Source organism: Plectrocnemia conspersa, unplaced genomic scaffold, assembly GCF_051122295.1.
Source record: "Plectrocnemia conspersa isolate PC_06_02 unplaced genomic scaffold, ASM5112229v1 ptg000005l, whole genome shotgun sequence".
Lineage (NCBI taxonomy): Eukaryota > Metazoa > Arthropoda > Insecta > Trichoptera > Polycentropodidae > Plectrocnemia > Plectrocnemia conspersa.
In genome coordinates this window covers 23,792,116-23,815,864 of record NW_028277169.1, presented here as the reverse complement: position 1 = coordinate 23,815,864, position 23,749 = coordinate 23,792,116, and the positions used below count along the sequence as shown (strand labels likewise).

The 23,749-nt window shown below is 32.0% G+C and overlaps 1 protein-coding gene across 4 annotated transcripts in view; it reads left to right on the top strand.

The window, feature by feature from the left end:
• Positions 1–232: 232 nt before the first annotated feature.
• The window catches only part of osp (myosin phosphatase Rho interacting protein outspread), a 312,881-nt gene continuing 289,364 nt past the window's right edge, over positions 233–23,749 (top strand). For all 4 annotated transcript variants that reach the window (XM_088186721.1, XM_088186720.1, XM_088186723.1 and 1 more), the window contains exon 1: positions 233–596. In XM_088186721.1, coding sequence (XP_088042847.1) covers positions 480–596 — 117 coding nt within the window. In that variant the 5' untranslated portion in view covers positions 233–479. The remainder of the gene's footprint in view (positions 597–23,749) is intronic.

Genomic DNA, 23,749 nt, shown 5'->3' with positions numbered 1-23,749 from the left:
TTTTAATTATTTTGCCCCGCAGTCAAAAATATAGTCTATGATATTTTTATGCGATATACTAAAATGTACGAAATTGCATGAAATAAACAATTGCACACATCGCTCAGGTGATGAACGTCGCACACTACTGCCGCAACGAGTGCGCGGGAGGTCCCCCGCCGCGAGCCTCGGCGCGAGAGCGAGACGGTGCTAGATCTAGCGAGCGCAGCAGGTGAGAGCCGCAGCAATACTCAGAGCCGTCAGTGACGGAGTCGCGATCGCACGCGTACGTCGTTGACGACGTTCGGTTACAGTGGTGGTGACAGTGGTGACGACGATTTGTTGTTGTTGGCGAAATAGTTTGTGGTGAGCCGCGAGTGATTCCTATGGTGCCGGAGAAGCGGCGCGCGGCGGGGGCGATGGTGCCTCGTGTGCTTCTTATCGCTGTTGTTCACCTTTGAGTATTGCGCTCGAACGAAGAAGACCGGGCCTCTGCCACCATGTCGGCCAGGTCCGATTGTAGGAAGTTCGCCCCGAACATCTTCAACAAGAGCAAGTGCGCCAATTGCTTCAGGCAGAAGGAGGAGCACAGCGCCGAGGCTCTGGAGTCGAACAGGGTGAGTTTAAATAAAGACTTAAACGAGTGACATAACAGACACACGTGCTTACCTACCCTTGACACCAAGGTCTTTGTATGGTTACAAGACCCTTGGTATTAAAAACAAGATATACTTTTTTTAAATCTAGTGTTTAAACATTACTATGCATTAGAAATTGTTAGGTACTACATACCATCAAAATCATTTACCGTTCCTTACATGTAGCTAGAAAGATTTAACGAATCCATAAAATCTTAAATACTCACAATAGCCTTGAAAATGACATGCAGTGTTAGAAGATAACTTTTATGACCTTACCTACCATCACATTTACACAAAATCTAGAAAACACATATATTGCACAGATTTAGAATAAATTAATAACAATAATAAAATAAATAGTGTTTAAACATAATATAATAATGCAAAATTTGATACCAAGATTCTTGTGAGTAACTAGTAAGATTTGGGTTGCATCAAAATATATTTAATAACAAGAAAAATTGCAGCTTCCTAATAGCAGTAAAACAGTCACAATCCAGTTATGCAATATTTAATACTTCTATACATTAGAAACTCAATAAAAAAATCCATTTCTCCTGTCATTAAAAATGACAATCTTCTTAAATATTTTGAATAACTGTTCATTGCATTAAAATTACCATTAGATCTTTGAAAATATAATACATCAATTTGATATATCCTTACTTACATTTACATTTGACTCTGGAGTCCTTGTGTGTTAAAACTCAGGGACGTCTTTTGGGTAAGCAGATGGGGGCAATTTTCCCCCCCATTGAATTTGGCCAAAAAATGCATGTCATTTAATTAAATACAATGAATCTTAATGAAATATAAATATTAAAAAAAAAAAAACAAAGAGAATGCTAAAATGACGTCCCTGAATCTAAATCAGAAATTCTCGGGTTATCCTTCAAAAAAAGTTATAAATATAATATTTGTTTAAAAAATATTCTGATCCACATAATATGAAAAGTTCCTTTCACCCTTCGGATTCTAATTAACTCTCTTACTTTTATTTAAAATGAGTTTTTTGGTTCATTAGTTATATTAATATAATAACTTTTCATCATAAAATGTAAGATGTTAAAAAATCATAACTAAATCACTCAAATGGCGTTTGCAACTGATGTATTTTTATTATACTGTATTTTCCAAATTTAAAGTGATTATTTGTACATGCATATTTTTCTTCGTTTTTTGAGTAATGTAATAAATTAGTATCCCCTCGACATTAAATAAACGACTTTATTTCCTTAAAAAAAATCTAAAAAAATAGTTTTAATCTATCACGAAAATATTTTTTTAAATATGTCATTTCAGTGAAATAATATTTATTTATTTTATTAATTTAAATATACACATAATACATAATATTATAATTTATTTCCTAATGCACGAATGTGTTTATTTATTGCAAGTAGAAAACCCGTTTCATTTTTATTTTTGCTATTGTCATAGGAATATTATTATACAAATTTACACCTCCGTACATAATTCCCCTGGCCGTACTCGTTTTCTTGTACCTAACTCTCCTTAACTTATCTCTATTACATCTACATCTTTATTTCTTATTAACATACTTTTACAACCAGTAACTCTATTTTTATTTAAAACTACTCTCATTGTACTATTTATCTAATCTATTAAGCATATCTAATATTGTTGCACAATAAATGAAATGGGGCAATATAATATTATGGGGCAATATAATATTATTGTAATTGTTTTGTGTTTATACTTAACATCTTTTTTATTCTGGATAATATATCTATTTTTCTACTAATTTTTTTAATATGTAATTACAATGTTCTTTAAAATTATATTTTTTATTTAAAATTTCTTCAAAATATTTTATATTATCAACTATTTCTATAATAGAGTTATCTTTAACTATTTTTATATTACTTTCTAACATATTTGTACGGTTAATAGCCATACATTTATTTATATTCTCATTTAGTTTAAGTACATTATTTTTAAACCATATTTATATTATACTTAATTCATTATGCAATATATTGATATGTCGTTCAGACTGACATTTTTTAAATTAATAATTATATCATTTACATATAATATAAACAGCAATGGTCCCAATTTAGACCCCTGTGGTACACCGTTATTTTCTCTTTGGAATACGCATAATTTATTTTAACTTTTTTCTTTTTTTCTTTTAATTAATTATTAAATCATCTTGAAACTATTTCACTTATACCGATATTCTCTAATTTATTCAACATCTTTCGAAAGCTCTCTTGAAATTCAAGAAAAGTGCTCCAATGATTTTGTTTTTATCTTAACAACTACTTGTAATGTAGCCTCAGTGGATTGTTTTTATCGGAATACATTTTCATATTTTTACCAGTGAAAATATATTTTATCTGGCAGGTACTAGTAAAATTATATGATTTCAACTTTTTCATGAGTAGTATATATACATTTACATAGTTATTTACATGCGATGTATTTTTCGGTAGTTATATTTTCACTAGCGAAGTCCAAGTACATTTTCACCAGTAGATATTTCTACTAGCGAGAAACGAAAGATCTACTAATTATAGTACAAAATAAAATCTAAGCCAACTCATTTCTCAGGGAACAATTAGTACAGTCGCATCTCGCATATTGCACCATAATTTGTCTGCACTGGATATTTAAAAATATGTGACCTATCTTTACTGATATTACTACGGACTTATAAGATGAGAGTATTGGTAAAAGTATATTCAAACCGAATTTTGGTCAATAGGAGGGCGCAATTATCACTTCTCAGAAGTCAAAAATTCACGTCAAAAGTCTGCGTCACGTCGCAGTGGGAACGCTCGGCAACGAGCGTATTCGGCTTATGTTCCTCATTTAATTTGTAATAAGAGTCGTAATATGAATGCTAGATTATTACTGAGCGTAACCACTATGACGGTGACGACATTATTTTATTGCTTTTGACGTGGATTTTTGATAATTGATTTTTGCGCTCTCCTATTGATGAAAATTTGGTTTAGATGTGTTTCATCTAATTCTCACTTATTCTAAATCTTAATATTGTTATAAAAGTTTTAATCTGAACACTATATAACTGAACATTTCGGCACGATTCTATTGCTTTTGACGTGGATTCTAAACATATACCTCCTTGAACTAATGAAATGGAAATATTAAAAAAACGATCTGTCACGAGTGATAACGCTTGTTACCGAGCGTTCCCACTGCAATGGTACCAATAGGCTTTTATTGCTTTTGACGTTGATTTTTGACTTCCGAGAAGCGATAATTATTTTTTGCGCAAAATTTTGTTTAGATATGCTTCATTCGATTCTCACTTATTGTAAGTTGTAATATTGTTATTAAAAGTCTATATGAACGCTAGATAATCGAGCTTTTCAAGAACTATTAATCTTAATGAAATATAAATATTATAAAACGACCAACCTTTGCCCCATGATGTACCTGTTAGAACTCCTCCAATATCACCAAAATGTGCTTGGTTACATTAAACATAATGTTTCTCTAATAGTTTAGTATCAGGTCTTTAAATATCTCATTCTGGAATCTACTTTAAATTCTAATTATTAATATTTCTTGCATGTAAAAATAAATAAAGTTCTTAGTGTTTATAATATATCCGAATAAATTTTATATTTTTACTAGCGAAAATATAATATAATTTAACTGATGCTCTAAAATATCTATGAAACGTCCGCTGTTCAAACCCAAACTTAGCCTAATGAAATTAACCAAAACCAACTCGACCTAATGAGAGTTCTACTATAGTTTTTGAACTTGCTTTAATTTATTTTAAATATTATAGTATTTTATTACCCGATGTGATGTTTAAATTCCGTGAATCTCTGTTTATGGGGAGATAGATACGCTTACTAGATCATCTGTGTGTGAACAAATACAGTTGCAGAGAAATTATATTTATACTAGTGAAAATATAACTTCAGTGGTAACACGCGTTCAATGCAACATGAATTCCTTTTGTGTTTATATAGAATTTCAATGCTTTGAATGCTTTATTATGCGCATATTTTTATGTACGTTAAATCAATTGTGTATAACATGGTGCTAATTATTATATCCGATCAGTGCGTTTCATTTCCTTACAGTGATTATAATATCAATTCAAACTACATCACTTAAAAAGTTAATAGTAGGTGTTCTTTGAATGCCGCAATGCCTACCGAAATCCACAATAGTAAGTATGTAGGAGTTTAAATTAAATAAGCAAGACTTGACACAATGAAACTTGCATCTCTTTGATAGTAATTAGCAAGGAATTCGAATATATTACATTAATTATAGTGACTAATTTGTAATTGTCAGCAAAGTGGTCTATGTCGGCGGATGTTTTCAATAGCTTCTAATGATTGTTTTGATAATGCGCAAACCGTTCCATTACATAGTTGATTCTTTGAAGAGTAGACTGACCACTCAATTTGACGTGGATTCTAAAATTAGATACGCGAATAATGTAGCTATTTTATTTTACAATAAGATCTTTGATGTTAGATTGTGTCGTGAATAAATATTGGATTTTGAATACTAAATAGAATGACAACGTCAGTTTTGATAAGCCCCTCGAACGAATTTTAAAAATTAGCGTAAAATTAAAATTTGACTCGGATGACTTTTTTGTAAGCTCCCAAGTTAGTTAGGGTATTTACTTTCATTAACTTTATTGAAGTAAATGACCTATGCGATGTGATAATGAACTACATTTACATATACGGGTGATATTGAGTGCTTATTACTGAAGAAAAAATAAAAACATAAATTAAGCTCAAATATTGATTACTGATATTGCTAAAATATTTGTTGTATCATTAATTGAAAGATGTTTCAATATTATATGTGCATTAAATATTGTATGTAATGTGCCTTAAACTTTGTATGTAAACTCAATGCAATGATTCTGATTCGTAAAATCCGCATCATCGATTGAACCATAGTTCCTGCGATGACGTTTAAAAAAACCACCACCATGAGAAACTGTTCAAAGATACACATGTACACAGTAAACGAGTTTGGTATCGAGAGTAAGGAACCTCGTTACTTATGCAAACCGATCGAGCCGTTCCGCAGAAGCAATTAATTTATGGACTCGCTCGATGAGATCAGTGCTCCTTTGTCTCTACCAATTTCGGCGGTCTTGTTGGAATGCTTATCATTATCACTTATAACTTATCGCTAATTGCTCCACATCGCACACTTATCGAATATCGATAAAATTGAACGAGCGCTCGTTTATCTATCTGCTTCGAATCTGTCTCTGGATTCTCAACCGATTCCGGAAAGGCGTTTTTTGCTGCTCTGTGAGAAACTGAGGAAAACAGTGTGACGTATCGTGTGTCGGTATCGCGATGGCCTTGGTGGAACACGGTTTATTATGTAAAGCGGTTTGTTGGCTTTGCGACCAAAGAGCGGACCTCAGCGGCTCTAGGTGTTTGCTGCTTCAAAAAGTGATATCACCTGTTGATACCCGAATCACTTTCGGTAGCTCGGTGCGTGATAGTAATGCGATATGGTATCACAAGGACAAATTGCGGTTAATTCTGGTTTGTTTTAGACTTCAGAGGCACTACAGATTAATAAGATAAGGTTATTCTTTACTCTAAAATTGAACTAGAAAAGTTAGAAGATTATTTAAAATCACTCATACAATAAATGGATGTATACATCACTGTATTGCTCCATTCTCCCCCATCTAAATTAGTGACTCATGTAAAGGGTTCATCAAGGGCGAAGGGGAGAGTTTTAAAGTGGCGACCTTGATAGGCAAATTCAGATGGTACTACATAGATCGTTTTATAAAAATGCAACTTTAACATGAACGTTAAATATATAACATATTCTATACTTTTTTTTAAATAATATTATTTAAGATAAAACAGATAGTCGTAAGTGAAATAATACATATGTTTTTTTTTGTATATTTAAATACATAGCGTGCAACTGCACAACATCTAAAAACTACAAAAAATCTAGATATATTCATAATATTTGATTGTATTTATTTCTTGGAACTGCTTCTCGTTCATTTAAGGGAATGTCCACAGGCGGCCCTCGACTTACGCACATAATTGGTTCCTGAAAATGTGTGCGAATGTTGAATGTTCGGAAGTAGAGGGAAGTAAAAAAATTGAAATTGTGTGTATTTTAAAATATTTATTTATCAAGTAAATATAAGATGTTTAAGTGGGGTTTGCGGGTGTTTCCTTGAAAAAGTTATCAAAAGTTAACTGTTTTCCATTCTTCTTTTTTTTTTCTTCATATAGTATTTTATAACATGCTATGTCTGTCGCTATGTCTAACCGTCACTTGCTTGAAAAACCGTGTTAAAATCTTTTTTTTAATATATCCTTCCAATCTTTGTGCAAACTAAGAGCTTTTGCTTGAATAATTGAAATACTGAGGGACATATTTTTGATGTTGGTCATCGATCCATGATGACAAAGATTTTTCCATTTCATCCATGTTTTTCTGAAGTTTTTCCGTTTCTCACTCATGTTTATAATTTTTTTTTTAACTTAACCCTTTCCGGCATAGTGGTTGCACGGTGAGACCACCTCTTTGGGATTTTTTTCCGCGACTTGCATTCATATCTACGGATTAAACCACCAATGTGGACTTGGCCTATTACCTCCTCTAACCAAATTTTAAAGCGACATCATCGATGGTCATTCTCGCTCGGGTGTGACACATCATTTCTTATTTTGACTTTCTTGCTGAGACATATTTCTAAAGTGCATATTTTGATTTACTTTGTTTCGTTTATATCTTTTTACCATATCAACATAGGTAAGTCAGTTTTTGAATATACATTATATGAAATGTATAGATTTGGAATATATAATAATTTTAAAAGATTTTTGTATATTTCATACATTTATTTACTCTAATGCTTACATCTTTTTTTTTTTTTTTAATATTTAAAAAAAAATTTTTCAAATATTTTTTTTATTTAATTTATTCATATCTAAGGCAATTTTTAAAATATATTCTGTTAAAAAAACCCAAAAATTCTAGCTGCATCTGTTCGTGTGCCGCAAAGGGTTAATTAAATTTTTTTTAAATGTGCGAAATAGCGAATTGTGCGAAAGTCGAAGGCCGCCTGTATATTGCTTTTAAATTGTTGCATAGCCAATTTACCATCAGTTTTTGTGTTGAATATAATGAACGCTCGTTACCGAGCGTTTTTTTAAAGCGATTTTATTGCTTTTGACGTGATTTTTTGACTTCTGAGAAGTGATAATTTTGCGCCCTCCTATTGACCAAAATTCGGTTTCAATACGTTTTGACCAATACTCTCATATCAATAAATTTTGAAATAAATTAATCTCTCATATAGGCATAGGAAAAGCTGCTTTAAATTAAATTTAAATGATATTTGAATAAAATTTTCTTTAGTAAAATGCTTGACAAGAAATGAGTTCCGGCATCTTTTTTGATTGAAAAAAGTCCTGGATATATGTAACTAATCATCAGTTCAAAGATTTATAAAAAAAGGCAAAGTGGGAAAATTAATAAACGTAGACAATCTGGTTTAAAAAAGGGGGTGTATACAGTAAAAAAACCGTTATTTTAATACGCATGAAATGGTGTAATCGACACAAAAGCTGGTGTTTTGGATTGATGAAGAGTAACGCTCTCTGATGAGAGTAAAATAAATTTATACCGCACACTTCATTCATTGTCAAGGAGGCCAAAGATATAGCATAACATGTCTCCAGACAACTGTGCGAAATGATCTGGAGGTGCTTCTCATATCCCGGAATGGAAGGTATCCATTTCATCGAAGTGGATTATAATTTTTTGTTTCGTTCCTTTGGGAAAAACAAGCACGTTACCTTAAATTTAGACTGCAACTTCATGAATGATTTTAAAAATAGTCAGTAATTTTTGTATAGCAGTTAAGATGAGATAAAATGTTTTAATAATTTATTTAAATAAATCCTTGGACTAATCCTGCAATAATTTTCAATTAAAGTGCATAGCTCAATGAGTAAACAAAAAGTTATAGAAGTGCTCGAAAGAATATGCCACGAAATATTATGTTAATCGTTAAATAATTCAATGCTTTTCGGTGCTTTGACAATATTGAAGGTGTAACTAAATAATAATATAACAATATTTAACGATTCAAAGAATTCAAGATATAATATTTCGTGGCATATTCTTTGCTTTGACAATATTGAAGGTGTAACTAAATAATATAACAATATTTAACGATTCAAAGAATTCGTGATATAATATTTCGTGGCATATTCTTTCGATCATTTCTATAATTTTTAGTTTACTCATTGAGTTGTGCAATTCTTCACTTTTTTGAGAAGTATTTTAGGATTAGTACAAGGATTTATTTAAGTGAATTAATAATTTTATTTAATTTTTATATCGCATCTTTACTGCTATAAACAAGTTACTAGCTATTTAAAAAAACAATAATGTAGTTGCAGTCTAAATTTAAGATTACGTGCTTTTCCCCCCAAAGGAACGAAACAAAAAATTATAGTTCCATCGATGAAGTGGCTACCTTCCGTTCCGGGATATGAGAAGCACCCCCAGATCATTTTCTGGATTTCGCACATTTTATTAGTGGCAATTATACGATTTTTTTTACCACATGATGTGCTTCTAATTTTGTATGTTTTTTAATTTTTTGCATTTATTGAGTTTGAAAATATTATTAATTTATTAAAAATATAATTTTTTGCTATATTTTTTGATTTTTGCACGCTACAGTATGTAAATGTATAATAATATACTGTCTGTTTTCATAAAATACAACAATAATATTAAAATGTGTCATTTTAAACAGATCATAAATATTTGGGTTTCAAATAATAATTTTACAATTTAATTGCATTTAATTCAATTGGTTTTATATGTAGAAAGTTTTCAGTTGATTTATACTACTTTCATGTACATACTTTCTCATCATATTAGATAAACAAGTCGTAAAAATATTGTATGTATTCAATGCATTAAAAGCTTTTAGATTATATATACTATTTTTTTACAATTTTATACATTTTTTTATTTTAGTGATGTATAGTTTATAAATGTAAATATATAGTTCTTTGCTAGCATATGTTATAGTTTATTTGTTCCTAACTAAGCTAAGCGAAAAGTTAAATTAGAAAGTAACCCAACCTAAAAAAAATACAAAGTAACCTAAGTTATAATGTAACATAATATATGAGTTAAATTACAAGGTAACCTAACCTCAGGGATAAAATAACTTTAAGCAAAATTAGCACCACCTTTTCTAACTAAACAAATTTTACAAGAAGGGTTTCACACAATATTTTTATAGTAGTACCATTGAACACTTTTGCATAAATAACTATTTCAGTTTAGTTTTTCATATACAACAGATCAACTATTCATCGTTAGTAATTGTTTTATAATAAATTATATATGTTTTTATAACACTATAATATTTTAATTAACACTGCTGTTTGATAAAATAGTTGAACAACATTGTCAATTGTATTTTCATAAATGATTATGTTCGTATATATTGTTATATAATTTTCGCGTGTGCTCGATGAAACCGGTATTTAGGGGTCGGTCATCAGACGGATGACTGACCGTGAGGTTTGAAGTTATTAGTTAGAATGCTGACGAACAAGGGACATTCCCCTATTTATATAAGTATGTTAATTAGATGTAAGAAAGGGTTGTCCCATCGTCTTAGTCCATAAAAAGACCCTCTGGATCAAAACTCGTATGCAAGTTCATAGATCCCACATAAACAAAGAGTTGTAATGTTTATCAATATGAATGCTGACGAACGAAAGACATTCCCCTATTTATATAAGTATGTTAATTAGATGTAAGAAAGGGGTGTTTCGTCGTCTTAGTCCATAAAAAGACCCTCTGGATCAAAACTCGTATGTAAGTTCGTCGATCTCACATAAAAAAAGAGTTGTATTATATAAATATATAACAATATTTATTTTAATCAAAGCTTAGTTTTAGGTTTTATATTTAAAGACAAAAGGGAACATTTTGTTTGTAAAATGGCTAGAAACAATTATTGTTTTACAAACTAATGCTGTTATTAGATATTTTTAGGTTAGTCAGCTGTATCATTTTTCATTATATCTGATGCGATTAAACATGATTACGATTTTTAGCTACAAATATATAATTAAGTTTGCGCTTATTTTAAAGTGATGACCTATAACAAATAACTATAGTTAAAATAGAGTTCTTAATGAGCCATTAGCAGCTAATGTGTGTTCTGATATTCTGACTTGTTATAATTATGGAATTATATAAGTTGATTTACTTTTATTAAAACCTATTTAACTAACATATCGTTTTTGTTCTGGCAACATTATCAAGGGAAAGATCGAGCATTTGCTCCTACATACTAGGTACGTCCATAAATGAAGTTCTATTTTTGGGACTCTGGTCTACGCCCGGATACTTGTTGCCTCTGATGTCGCATTCCAAAAACGAAAACCATGACTTGTTCCACACACACACATGCTCTCTGGAAAGTATCATTATCCGTTCTTAGAACGAGAACCACATATAGCTAATTTTCGTTCGCATATCAATTTCGGGCCACCGCAAATTTCTTCGATCGATATAATGTGGTTTATTTTTTTGGCTTCTCGGATTAAAAATTCATAGAAACTGTATATTGTAAAAATCTTATTACAACTGTTCTTTGAATCCAAATTTAGGATTCGCGGAAAAAACATGCTGAGTTTTAATTTATAATGCTTTTTTTAAATAAACTCTAGATATTGATTAGTCACTATCAGTCAACGATTGATTTATGCGGATTTGTCACAGTTTAGCGCGTAACAAATGCGGTCTTGCATATGTATGCGTCCTCGGGCTATCTTTGAGAAGATCTTCTGGACCACGCCTCACGGGAAAAAACATCTCTTCTGAATACTAAGCAGGCAAGGAAGGATCTCGGACAATTACTTTAATGACAAGTCGCCGATAGTCTTAATGATTGCTTCTCGGTCGGCGACTACATATGTATTATAATATACATACTGTACGATTCAGCAAAAATGACTACATTACAATCGAGCCCGAGCCAACAATAGGCGCCGATCGACAATGAAAACGAAAACGTAACATAATAATGAGACTTTTATCGTGAAATTGCTTTTCTCTTTTTTATTGTCGCGATTGTACTTTGTGCTGTTGTACACTTGTAATTATTTCTAGCTCTACCAGTGTTTCGTCTCTTGAGTGCATTGTGGCGCTCTTTCACTTCCATTTTTTTCTTTTTCAATCTTCACAATCGAAATTGTGCGTACGAGCATAGTAATTACAGTTTCTAGAGATCTGTGATATAGAAAAGATACAATTCTAAATGATTATATCTCGAATCGAGGCCGATTTTTTTTTTATAATTCATTGAGAATAAGTGACTCCATTTTATACGTAGTTTCCATTGCGTTTAAGTCATAAAGCATTTGTTTCTATCTTATCAGTATGTTATGATCATTCAGCCGAATCATACGTCGCTCTTTGGCAACATGCGGTTCGCCAAAACTCGATTGAAATTAAGACCGGACTTAAGTGGGTGGTGCATTTGAGTATAATAATTGTCAATGCATTTGAAACAAATTGCCGGTAGGGAGCGGCCTCGGCGTGGGCTTTGGCAACCTTGCCAAGTCTCTCTTGAATACATCACAATAATTACAATTGCTAAAACAACCGTCGCACCGTGCGTGCGTATATCATTATAGGTGGAGACACAGCCTCAGCTAGGAGCCCGCCCGTCCCATTAAAAACGGGATACGTAGGGGCCTTAACGGTTCACAAAGCAAGCACCCACTGTAGGCGCAATTTAGCATTTAGCGTCTCTTTTTCTGCGACCGACGTCGGAATTTAGCCCGCGAGGCGTGGAACCGAAAAGGAGTGGACAAAGAGTTGGAACACCCCAGGGGTATCGAGCGGTTCCTTGAGATTTGCATAATAACACCGAGGCATGGTGGTGTAGACGTTATTGAGGGGCATGCTATATTGAAAACGGTGTTGCTTGCGAGTGAAATGTCTTATGCAGTGACAGAAACGCAGTTGATGAGTATATTTTAATCACAATGCTAAGCATTACAGTAAACGTATGATCGCGATCAACGTATGAGAAAGTCGGCAGTGTCGCGTCTCTAAATACCAGATTCAAGTTTGCCCTTAATATTATAACTAACCTAATTTAAAAATCAGGCTAGAATGTAACCTAAGCAATCACAAATTTTTATGGTGGGTGTGAAAGTGGATATGAATTATTATCGTCAATATGTTTTGAGCTATTTTTTTATTATTCGTTCCTTTTTTAGTAATTTTACACGTTGTCTCCTAAAAAAATAATTGTCTTAATTTGGACCCCACATGGGGTCCAAATTAGGACAATTGCTGTTTATATTATATATAAGGCGGAATAGCGTGGTAACTCTGAGGTTGCGGGTGCGAGTCTCGGCAGCGGCAATCTAATGCCTGCACTATACTCTCTGGAAGTTGGCCAAGGTTCGCCAAGAACGGGAGGTAAAGTGGGGATAATTCAGTAGACTTGGCCAGCTTCGAGCGCTTCCGAACATTGTCGACAAACGGACCGAAGTCGGAACTGCTCTTTCGAGCGCGAGCGGTGAGATACTTCCCCTTTCGCTCTCTCGCGTGTGAAGTGACGAGAGAGAGAGAGATAATGATATGATGCTTTGCAAACTAAGATAGAACGAATAACTCAGTTCAATTTCAGTATGCGCGTAGGCGTCCTATGGTCAACACGCATGTCGAGCGCTGCATCGTGGTCACGTGGTCAAGTTATAATACCACATGCTTATCGGGGACTTCAACAGACTCTTACTGACATTTTTGAATATCTTATTATATATTTTTTTCATATAAAATTAAATAATTAGTGGTACTTGATTTTGTTAAAAAAAATCGTTTCGAATATACTTATGTATTTTCCTAGATCGGTTTATATAAATGTCACACCATAACGAATTCTTATTTAGAATCGATGGCGACAAATTCTAGGATAGTCACAGATGTGGTGTTCGTATTCTGAAGTATAATTTTTATGCATTATGGCATTTTGCAAAAGCCGACAAAAATTTTGCGTAAATTGAATATTTACGACCGAAAAGTTTTCACTGATATTGTATTGGTGGGTGCCCACACAAACTTTTATAATTATCAGTAGCGTAATTTTAATAATATGACAATTTAAAAATTGCGATTATTTGACACATTTTTTGATCGCGCGTAAAGCATGCGGGCTGTACGTGACAGAAGCCGCCGTCCATACGTCATTCACGGCCGACGTCCGAACGGCATATGAAATTTGCGACAGTGTGGTCGCTTACTCGAAGTCATAGGTCTCGGCCGACTACAGTTGTAACTTCGGTTCGGACAACTTCTAGAGAGTGAGACCTTATTTTCACCACAAAAATGATATTTATATGTAAAATAATTTCTCAGTTTTTTAAATATTTATTTTACAAACATTTAATGAAATTAAAATCTAAAACTTTAGCACTGCATTTTAAAAAAAGAATCAATTTCAAAAAACTTGTGAGATACCTAATGATGATAGATAGAAAAACGAAATTTTTGTCATTAGAATAACGATTCATATTGTTTTAGTAATGTCTGTATTTAAATACTGTGGTTGTACCGAATTTAATGAATGTTCACCAAATATATAAAACGAAATTTTCATGACAATATTGTCAAAGGTTAGGTTAGGTTAGGTTAGGTTAAAAATGTTTAAAACATAAGTTTTAAACATTTTTTTTGGAGACAAAAACATTTTTTTTCTGTAAAATACTTTAAGTAAATAAGAAGATAGCAATATCTGCTCATCACTTTAAGATTGTCGTGTGATCTAAAATTAGGTGAACATATACTTTTTTTGAAAAATAAAAATTGGTTTTAGCAACAAATATTATAATAGAGTAATGAGAAATAAATATATATTTGTGTTAGCACAGTCAGTTCGAGAGCTATCCATTTTATCATTATTCATAATTTAGAAAGAGATGGCAAGTTTGGGTTTACGCTTCTACTGTTAGCTTTAAAGCACACGATACGGATATATATTCGATATACTTATCATTACTACGGTTTATTTTTTGAACACATTTATATAATTTTTATATATAAATGTTTTCAAAAAGTAAACCGGAGTAATGATTTGTATATGGAACGTATATCCCTATCATTTAAAAGGCTTCTATATTATACTTTATAAATTACAACTTAAACTTTTTAGATTTTAAAGACAAAAAAATATCATAAATGTCAAAAAATGAACCAAAGCTAAACAATTAAACAAATATCTAGTAGTGCATATCAATACAATATCTTAGTGAATTGTCATAGATATCGATAAGACATCGCGCTGTTGAGATAGTTAAATATCGATTCTGGTATTATTTAATTCAGGGCTACTTTTAAATGCGACACACTCGGAATCGTGTGAATGTCTTAATGAACATGCTTTCACAAGTCGTATATATGTCAATATGAACGTAGTAATTGCAAATTCTAATTAATTCCGATTAACATTTGTGCTCATGCGGATTGCATATCTCAAATATTTACACTCGAGTCTATATAACATGGCAGAACTGCAAACTGCAACGCCCTGTCAGTTTAGGCGTCGTGATTTACGATCACCTCTGTCTCTGAATATTGATTTATTCTTGGCTCTGAAAGTGTGCATTGTTTAACTAACCTGTTTAATTATTAAAGACAGCGTATTTATTTGATTGGATAATGGTAGTTAAGTTTCGAAACCCCCAAATGTAAATTAGTATTACAAATCCATTCGAATAATGATGTGCTTCGATAATTGATCATCAGCGGCTTTATTTGAATTTTCTTTACATTTCCAACAAACCGTTGTTGTAAATCACCAGAATCTTTCTACTGGGTTTTTGTATTCGTGTCACAGAACAACAGAGCCCGATCGGCGCCAACGTGGGCTTTAAAATGTAAGCGACCATAATTTATGCAACAAACATTGATCAGCTGGCGACAAAATGGTGCTCAGAACCAAGAAAACGTTATGTTTAAACAGAGATCGTGAGACCGACAGCATGCAACAACTCCATATGCACCCGTTAACAGCTTATTCTTAATCGATATCCAATACGTTTGTTTGTCAATTTGCGAAGCAATAAAATGATATTGATAAATCTTTATATGTATAAATAAAAGGAAAATATTGCGCTCACAAATAATTTAGAACTTCTTTAGTAAACATATTAGTTAAAATACGAAAATATGATTTCGTCTAATTGAGAGTCTTGTTCCCTTTGTCCTATGCATCTGAAGATGTCTCTCCACTTCTTACGGAAATTGTATTAAGAACTTTCCCCATCAATGGTTGACAGATTTATGCATCTTGCAGTCAAAAGTTATTTGCTTAGAGTCATTTATTTATATATATTCGATAATTTTATTTTATAGTATGTGAAGCAAACTATTTATAATATTGAATCAACTAATCTTATAAATATAATGGTAATATTTTCTTAACTGTTTTTTTTTTAAATTAACCATTTATATTTAATTATATCTCTAGTGAGATATATGAATTCATTAAAATTACACATTTTTTGCCACATAGATAAGATGATATAGTAATAGTACTAAACGTTAATTCCATATAAAAATAAAATTGTATAATTTAAAAAATTATTAGGTAGAGTAACATATTTTTGAGTCGAATAGATCTTTACAAAAAAAAAATGTAGTGTTGTAAAGTGCATCTTTATAGCATCTCTTAATTAATGAGAGATGTATGACACCGCATAAATAATTTTGTGATTAATTATTATTATTATTATTAATAGAAATACGCGACACATATGTTGAATTTACGATAGTTCGATCATTCAATCGTTGGACCACTAATCGCTCAGAGATAATAAATTACTTATCTTCATTTGACCCATTTCGCACGTACGTAACGTATGTATATACAGCGTCCTCTAGCCTTTTATTATATATTGTAAAGCCGGTTTACACTGCGCATACGCCTCTCAATTTAATACTAATATGAAAAATATATTTTTATTTTATTTCGTCGATAGAGTTAGCGCCGGAAAGCGTGGGCGTCGCGCCGAATACCGACGCCGATTAATTAAATCAATTTTGATTACGATTTAATTAACAAACGCGATTTATAGAGCCTGCCGCAAAGAGTTAACGAACGAGGAGGAATCGTCAAAAAAAAATACCGGCTTCATAATTCAACTCACGAACGTGAATTCATATGCGCGAGCGGACCGGTGATTATTCGCTCCATTGTTGTGTGGTGCGGAGAGCGTTTGCTGTTTGCTCTCAATTACGCATTTGCATATGTAATTTCACATTGTCGAACAATATGTCCCCTGCCAAGATAAGCCGTCCGGCAGACGAGAGATTTTGCCGTCGATTATGTGTAAATCGACCTTTACATGGGAGAGAAGTCGGCCAGGGCAGACGATCTGGCCCCTTGAGAGAGACTGAGGCTGATAAAAATTTGTTGACCTAGACCTAGAGCATAATAATTGATGATTATTTGAACACTATTTTAGTAACATTTAAGTATGTAATTTTATGAATGACTTTACTGTTGATTCAGTACTCTGTAATGTAACATATCTAACAACAACTGCAATCGATGATCTTAAGCGTAAAATGGACGATTCCATTGATGAGTTTAATAGGATTTAAGTTATTGTAATGCAAACATAGTTATTTTTACAGACAAATATTTTATCAGTAAATCTACACAGACTTTCTTCTCTTGTGGTGTTTTTTGCTGTGTTGCTTTCAATAACAATGAATTTGCCATTTTTTAAGAAACTCTTCTATGATTAATTGCTATTATAACAAATAGGAACAAAGTGACATTATTTAACCGCTTTCACCTATTATTGGAGTCTCATATTTTTATTTAGTAATTCATAAATTTTAGTTAAATGTTAACATATTTATAAAATTACTAAGCGTTTAAAATATTTATTTTCGAGATAATCTTTATACTAATTTTAACTGCAATAAAAATTATCTACTATTTTATTAATCTTTAGGGATTTATTTTGGAATCTTACTATGTGATTATACCAGAATTATATTATGAAAAAAAAATTTTTTTTTGAGTCTGCCCCTAATATTCTTAACCGCTCATTTTAAATGTATGTGCATGACCTGTTTTGAATAGATTGAAAATGTCATCAATTAATAATGCATTAAACTCTAAATCGAACAATAATTGATACTTCCTTATTTAGTGATTCGTAAATATATTATTTACTGTTACTGAAGTGACCCAAAATGGCCATATAATATTCTAAATACACTGTTAATTTTTAAATATTTTTTCAGTATTTATAGCAGGAAATTGCAGTAAATAAAGTTTCAATCATCAAATGTGTGTCAAAGTCTGAAATACCTTTTCTTTTCAATAAAGATATTTGTCTGCTCAGCTGGCTTTCAGCCAGATCTCACTCGCATGAATGGAAATTTGTCAGCGTTGGTCAGATTTACAATCGGAATGCAAATGTTTTTGAAACAAATGCAACCATCAAGGTCATTGTCACGCGCGTATTGACACCGTGAATAGCATTCATGAAACACTAAATGTGTGCTGTTTGTTTGTCTACACATTGACAGTTATTTTCCAATCGATATCGATCTATGTTTATATAGAACGGCGGCTGTGTATTTGTAAACAGTGACTGACTGCAATCTGATTTGTTATATAATTATGTTTTGATATCGTCCGTTTTGTGTAGAACAATAACATGCAATAGATGTTTCACATCTATACTATAAAACAAAAAATACGCGTAGTACTCCTCCCAAACGGTGAACAGTAGCGACGTGACATTAGCATATGTTATTCTGGCTGTCATGCTGCGCTTTTTTTTATTCATTAAAAACCTCAGATAAAATCTGATAATAAAATTAAAAGTTAAACTGATAATGAAATTGAGTAATTAGTCTGATATATCGATTAGTGAGACATATAAAAATAATAGCTTAAAATCAAAGAAATATAAAAAAAGCATTTAAATATATAATTTTCTTTTTATGTATTACATTAAAGAAGGATTTCGCCCGGTGGTCTAAAGAGCTGTAGTTGAGACCTTTTTTAAGTTTGGCTCATTATCAGAGAATTTTCAATTTTAATTAATCCTTCTGTGAGATTAAAAAAATATAGCGAAACCTATTCAATGATCCATCGGTATTAATTATATTTATGTATATAATAATCACTAAATTACGATAGAAATTGAAAATCATTTAGTTCCACGTGGAATTCAAACCCAGGTCTTTCATGTCAATAGTCAGCGACTTATACCACTGGCCTATCTTCAGACATTTAATTAGTATAATAAAATAGTAATTATCAATGATATCTTCCCACTTGTATGACAATTTCGTCCCAATTAGTGATTCCTAAATATAAATATACTGATAAGGCATGTAATAATTCAGCGACTTAAACTACTCGTCTATCATGCGGGTACCTTAGATAAAATAACTGATGAGATATTTAGTTTTTTTAAAATTGCGCTTTATTTTTGTTTCACCCATACAAAAATTTTTGACTAGAAAACTATTAAATTCTGGTAGATTGGAAACGGTTGCGCACGTTATATATTCTTGAAGCAAAAAATATTAAGGCCTATATGATTTAATTCGTTAAGTGGTCTCTCACTGCGTTTCATTTTGCGTTTATTTCGAATCGAACTGACCCTTTTTTATGATCAGAGGCAGAGGTGTGCTCTTGGCTGTTCGCACAGACTCAATTCTTTTGATTCAAGAAATCAAAGTCCTCAAAAGCATTTTCCAAGTAACCCCTAATTCAGAAATTTTTGTTCATATTTTATAGTCAAAGGAATGCAATAATGATTATTTGTTATCTGTAATTATTTTTATTAGTAATTCTAGTTGGTTTTAAAGGATTAAAAATATATTTTTAGCCAAAACATCGTATGTATATTTATAGCTTTGATCGATCGCCATCCGATATTATTTGGTTAATCTATTCACTGCAACCGATCGCAATCATCATTAGCCGAGATGAGCGTCGAAATTCCTGAATTAACAAAAGATTTCGGGTTAATTTGAATAAAAAACCAGTTTCGGTCGTTAGAGGGCCAGTTTTGGTTTAACACTCGGAGACCCCAGCAGTAGGAGAATAGCGTTTTCCATATGGATGTTTTGGACTCGTACGATAAATAATCACTCAAAGAGACCGGTGCCATTCCTGATTGAGCGCGATGCCATTGCTAAATATTCGTTAAAATTAATTTGCCGGAAAAAACTAATTATACGCTCTGAAAGAAAAATATGTGAAAAAAAGTCATTAAATATATAACCAAGCGCCGTTCGGTGATTCATCAACGGGCGTTTTGAGTTTACACAAAAAAATATACATACGCTTAACCCAAACAGCTTTTAGCAGGTTTGATATTTTAAATTGAGCTTTAGTGTTTATGTGTCATGTAATAAAAAAAAGTCGTCGAAAATGCGCATTTTAGCGTCTTTTATGGCATGATGTGAGAGTGGCAGCTATTTTTGGTTGATCTTTATCGAGAATTTTAGATTTTACATGGTACGCATTAAAAATCAATGGAAAGGCAATCTTAAATGATTAACAGCTTAACAAATGGATTTGTTATATTACTAGCAAAATAGACCAGTGGTATTAGTCGGTGACTAATACTCAAAGATCTGGGTTCAAATACCATATTTACCGTGGTGTTTTTTAAAAATAATAATCGTGTCTAGAAGATCAGAATTAGTGTTTATTATATAATTATAAATATGATAGATCATCACAAATTAGTTTTTTTAGATTTTCTTAATCTCATAGATGAATAATTAAAATAAAATTCAAGTAAGTAGACAGATCCTAGCTACTCCACCGAAATCACAGCCGACAATAATTCAACTCGACACGCCAGCATAGATTCTCTAACTTTCCAGACCTGCCATTTCAACTTCATGTCTACATTTCTCTATATATGTGGTATTTTATTAATATAAACAACTGTTTTTCGGCGTTTATTTGGGTGCAAAGTCGCACTCCTGTCCCGAAATCATTGCTCATAAATAAAATTTTATTATGATTTTTTTTTTTTTAATTAAAAATAACAGTTCAATATGGTTGTTTGTTTTGTGTGAGATAGAATGTGTATTTTTACTTTAATTACAATAATTGTAATCGTAAAATTTTCATCTAGTTCTCAAAAAACGCTATACAATACTTTTGTATTTTTGCTCACATCAATGTGTACAAATATGTACAAATATGTATCACAATAAATCATAAAAATGCAAGCTGTGTGGAAAAAAAGGTGATATAATTATAATTGATATTTTTAATATAAATCCAGTTACACATATTGTCTAAATATTATCAAAACTATTTTAAACTCATTACAGTTAATATTAATCGCGACTGTTTTAAAAAAAATATCATTACCTTACATAACTCAGTACGATTGGCACTTACATCGTTCCTAACTTGAATTATCGTAACGGCTTACCACTTGATAATTACAAACATTACTTCAGCAGATCTTGGCCTAATTTTTTCAATTCCAATTCGACTTCTGTCCAACGGGTTTGAATACATACCGCAATTAATCTATTCGTATATATTATTGACACATACCATACTAAGTATCAGCACATGAATTTGCTTCTTGATTTTTTGTAAGTTTTTTGTAGGAAAGAAGTACAATATTAAACAGATCAAGAAAAATATGCTTTTTTAATGTAAACTTCTTAGTAAAAATATTCTCTAAATTTGATCTTAGTTTATTTACCATATATCTAAAATAGGACCACTCAAGAATTCAATACAAACAAAATCAACTCAGTATGTTTACAAGAGCGTTTCAACATCCACTATTTGATCAGACTGCAAATATTATTGCTATCCATGAGATGAATCATTTATTTATTTATAAACACTGCACCTCTCCCACATTGCGGTCCTTTTTGTCTCGAGATGATTAAACGAGAAAAGCATGAAAATGCGAATTTATATTTAAGCCAGTCATCATCTCAGTGAGAGTGCAGCTTTGAGTTAGGTTTTCGATTAGCATCGTTGCAATTCATCTAAGAATAAATGACTAATACAAATGCGAGTAGTGCATTTCTACTATATACATATGTAATATGTACTATGTACGAATACTATTTCTATTTAATGTGATCTATAGAATCAGTTTTTTTTGTTATGTATTTATCACACGCATTCCTCGTCGATTTCGGATCGCATTGCTCAAACTATATTATTAATTTTCTACTGATTGGTTGTATGACTTGCATTGTGTACTTTAACCATTGTAACGCTGCGATCATGAATAAAATAATAGGCGAATGACGTTGCCATAAATTGTCTTCGAGGCTGAAGATCGCATCTGAACAGTAACAATAACTCTCGCAGGTGAGAACGGGGCGAAGAAAACTTATATAAGTAGTAAGGTGTGTTTATATGTACTATGTACATAAACTGTTGAGAAATTAAGAATGAATGAGAGGATTAATTGTGGTATGTATTCAAACCTGTTGAAAAAATCAATTTGTTATTGAAAAAATTAGGCCAAGATCTGTAGAAGTAAAGTTTGTAATTATTTAATGGTAAACCGTTAGATAATTTATGTTAGATGCCAATTGATTAATTGATCCAATTTAGACCGTTAAAAATATTAGTCAAAGTAAATTAGATGTGTATCAAAAAACACAATGTATTAAAGATTTTTCAACATACAGTTTTTAAAGTTGAGTAATAAACACGCTTCTTCAAGTTTTTGTATCGTGGCCTTAGTTGATCTTTGTTTAATGAGAAAAAATACACTTACCTGATTAGGTAATACTAGGAGAAATTTGTCATTCAAAAATATTCTACAAAGCTGCATATTGTATGAATTTCATATGAATAGAAATGCAACAGCTGCTATAAAAAATATTTGTGTAATCTATGGTGACATTTGAATGTTTTAAGGTTTTGTGATCCTAATGGGTGTGACAGTGAGATTTATTATATTATATTACAATTACGACGGACGATAAGATGTTTTCTTTGAGCGGTTGTGGAGAAGCTGACGCAGGGATTATGTCCGTAGGAGGTCCTCAAAGGTCTTGTAGGTGACGTGGCAGCGACAGTATAGCGGAGGATGATCCCTCTCTGCTACGGTGGTGCTCGTATGGAGGAGTCCCTCTCGGGATGTGAGGGCCCATGGCAGTGTTGTCCGCGAGCGGTGGGTGTCTGCTGGTGACTGCTCTTATCGGAGACCATGCTTAAATATCCAAGGCTGCAAAGCTTGCTGATCAATCACAATCATGCAGAGATAATCCAGCCAATATATGTACTCGTTTCTTAGAACAGGAAAATAAGTATACGCCTTTGGAAAGCGATAATCGTCGTATACTGTAACGGGAATCTTATAGATCCGGTGTTTTATTGTTTCGCAATGAAGAAATATTCTTTCAATGGCGAAGAATATTGATAGGAGAACATTTGCTTGTTATTTATGTAATTTTTTCTGGTCGTAACGAGGGCTTTTGTGTGTGATCCCATCCTTTACGCTATTTTCTTGTTTCCTTGTTGATGGATTGGACTTAATTTTGAAAATAATACCCTTTTAAAAATGAAAAATTAAAGCGTCCTATGGTCAACACGCATGTCGAGCGATGCATCGTGGAAACGTGGTCAAGTTATAATACCACATGCTTATCAGGGACTTCAACAGACTCTTACTAACATTTTTGAATATCTTAGGGCACCAAAAGCGATTAATTATATTTTTGATAGTATATTCTTCTAACAGATATTGTTATTATATTTTTTTCATATAAAATTAAATAATTAGTGGTACTTGATTTTGTTAAAAAAAATCGTTTCGAATATCTTTATGTATTTTCTTAGACCGGTTTAAATAAATGTCACACCATAGCGAATTCTTATTTAGAATCGATGGCAACAAATTTTAGGATAGTCACAGATGTGGTGTTCGTATTCTGAAGTATAATTTTTATGCATTATGGCATTTTGCAAAGGTCGACAAAGATTTTGCGTAAATTGAATATTTACGACCAAAAAGTTTTCACTGATATTGTATTGGTGAGTGCCCACACAAACT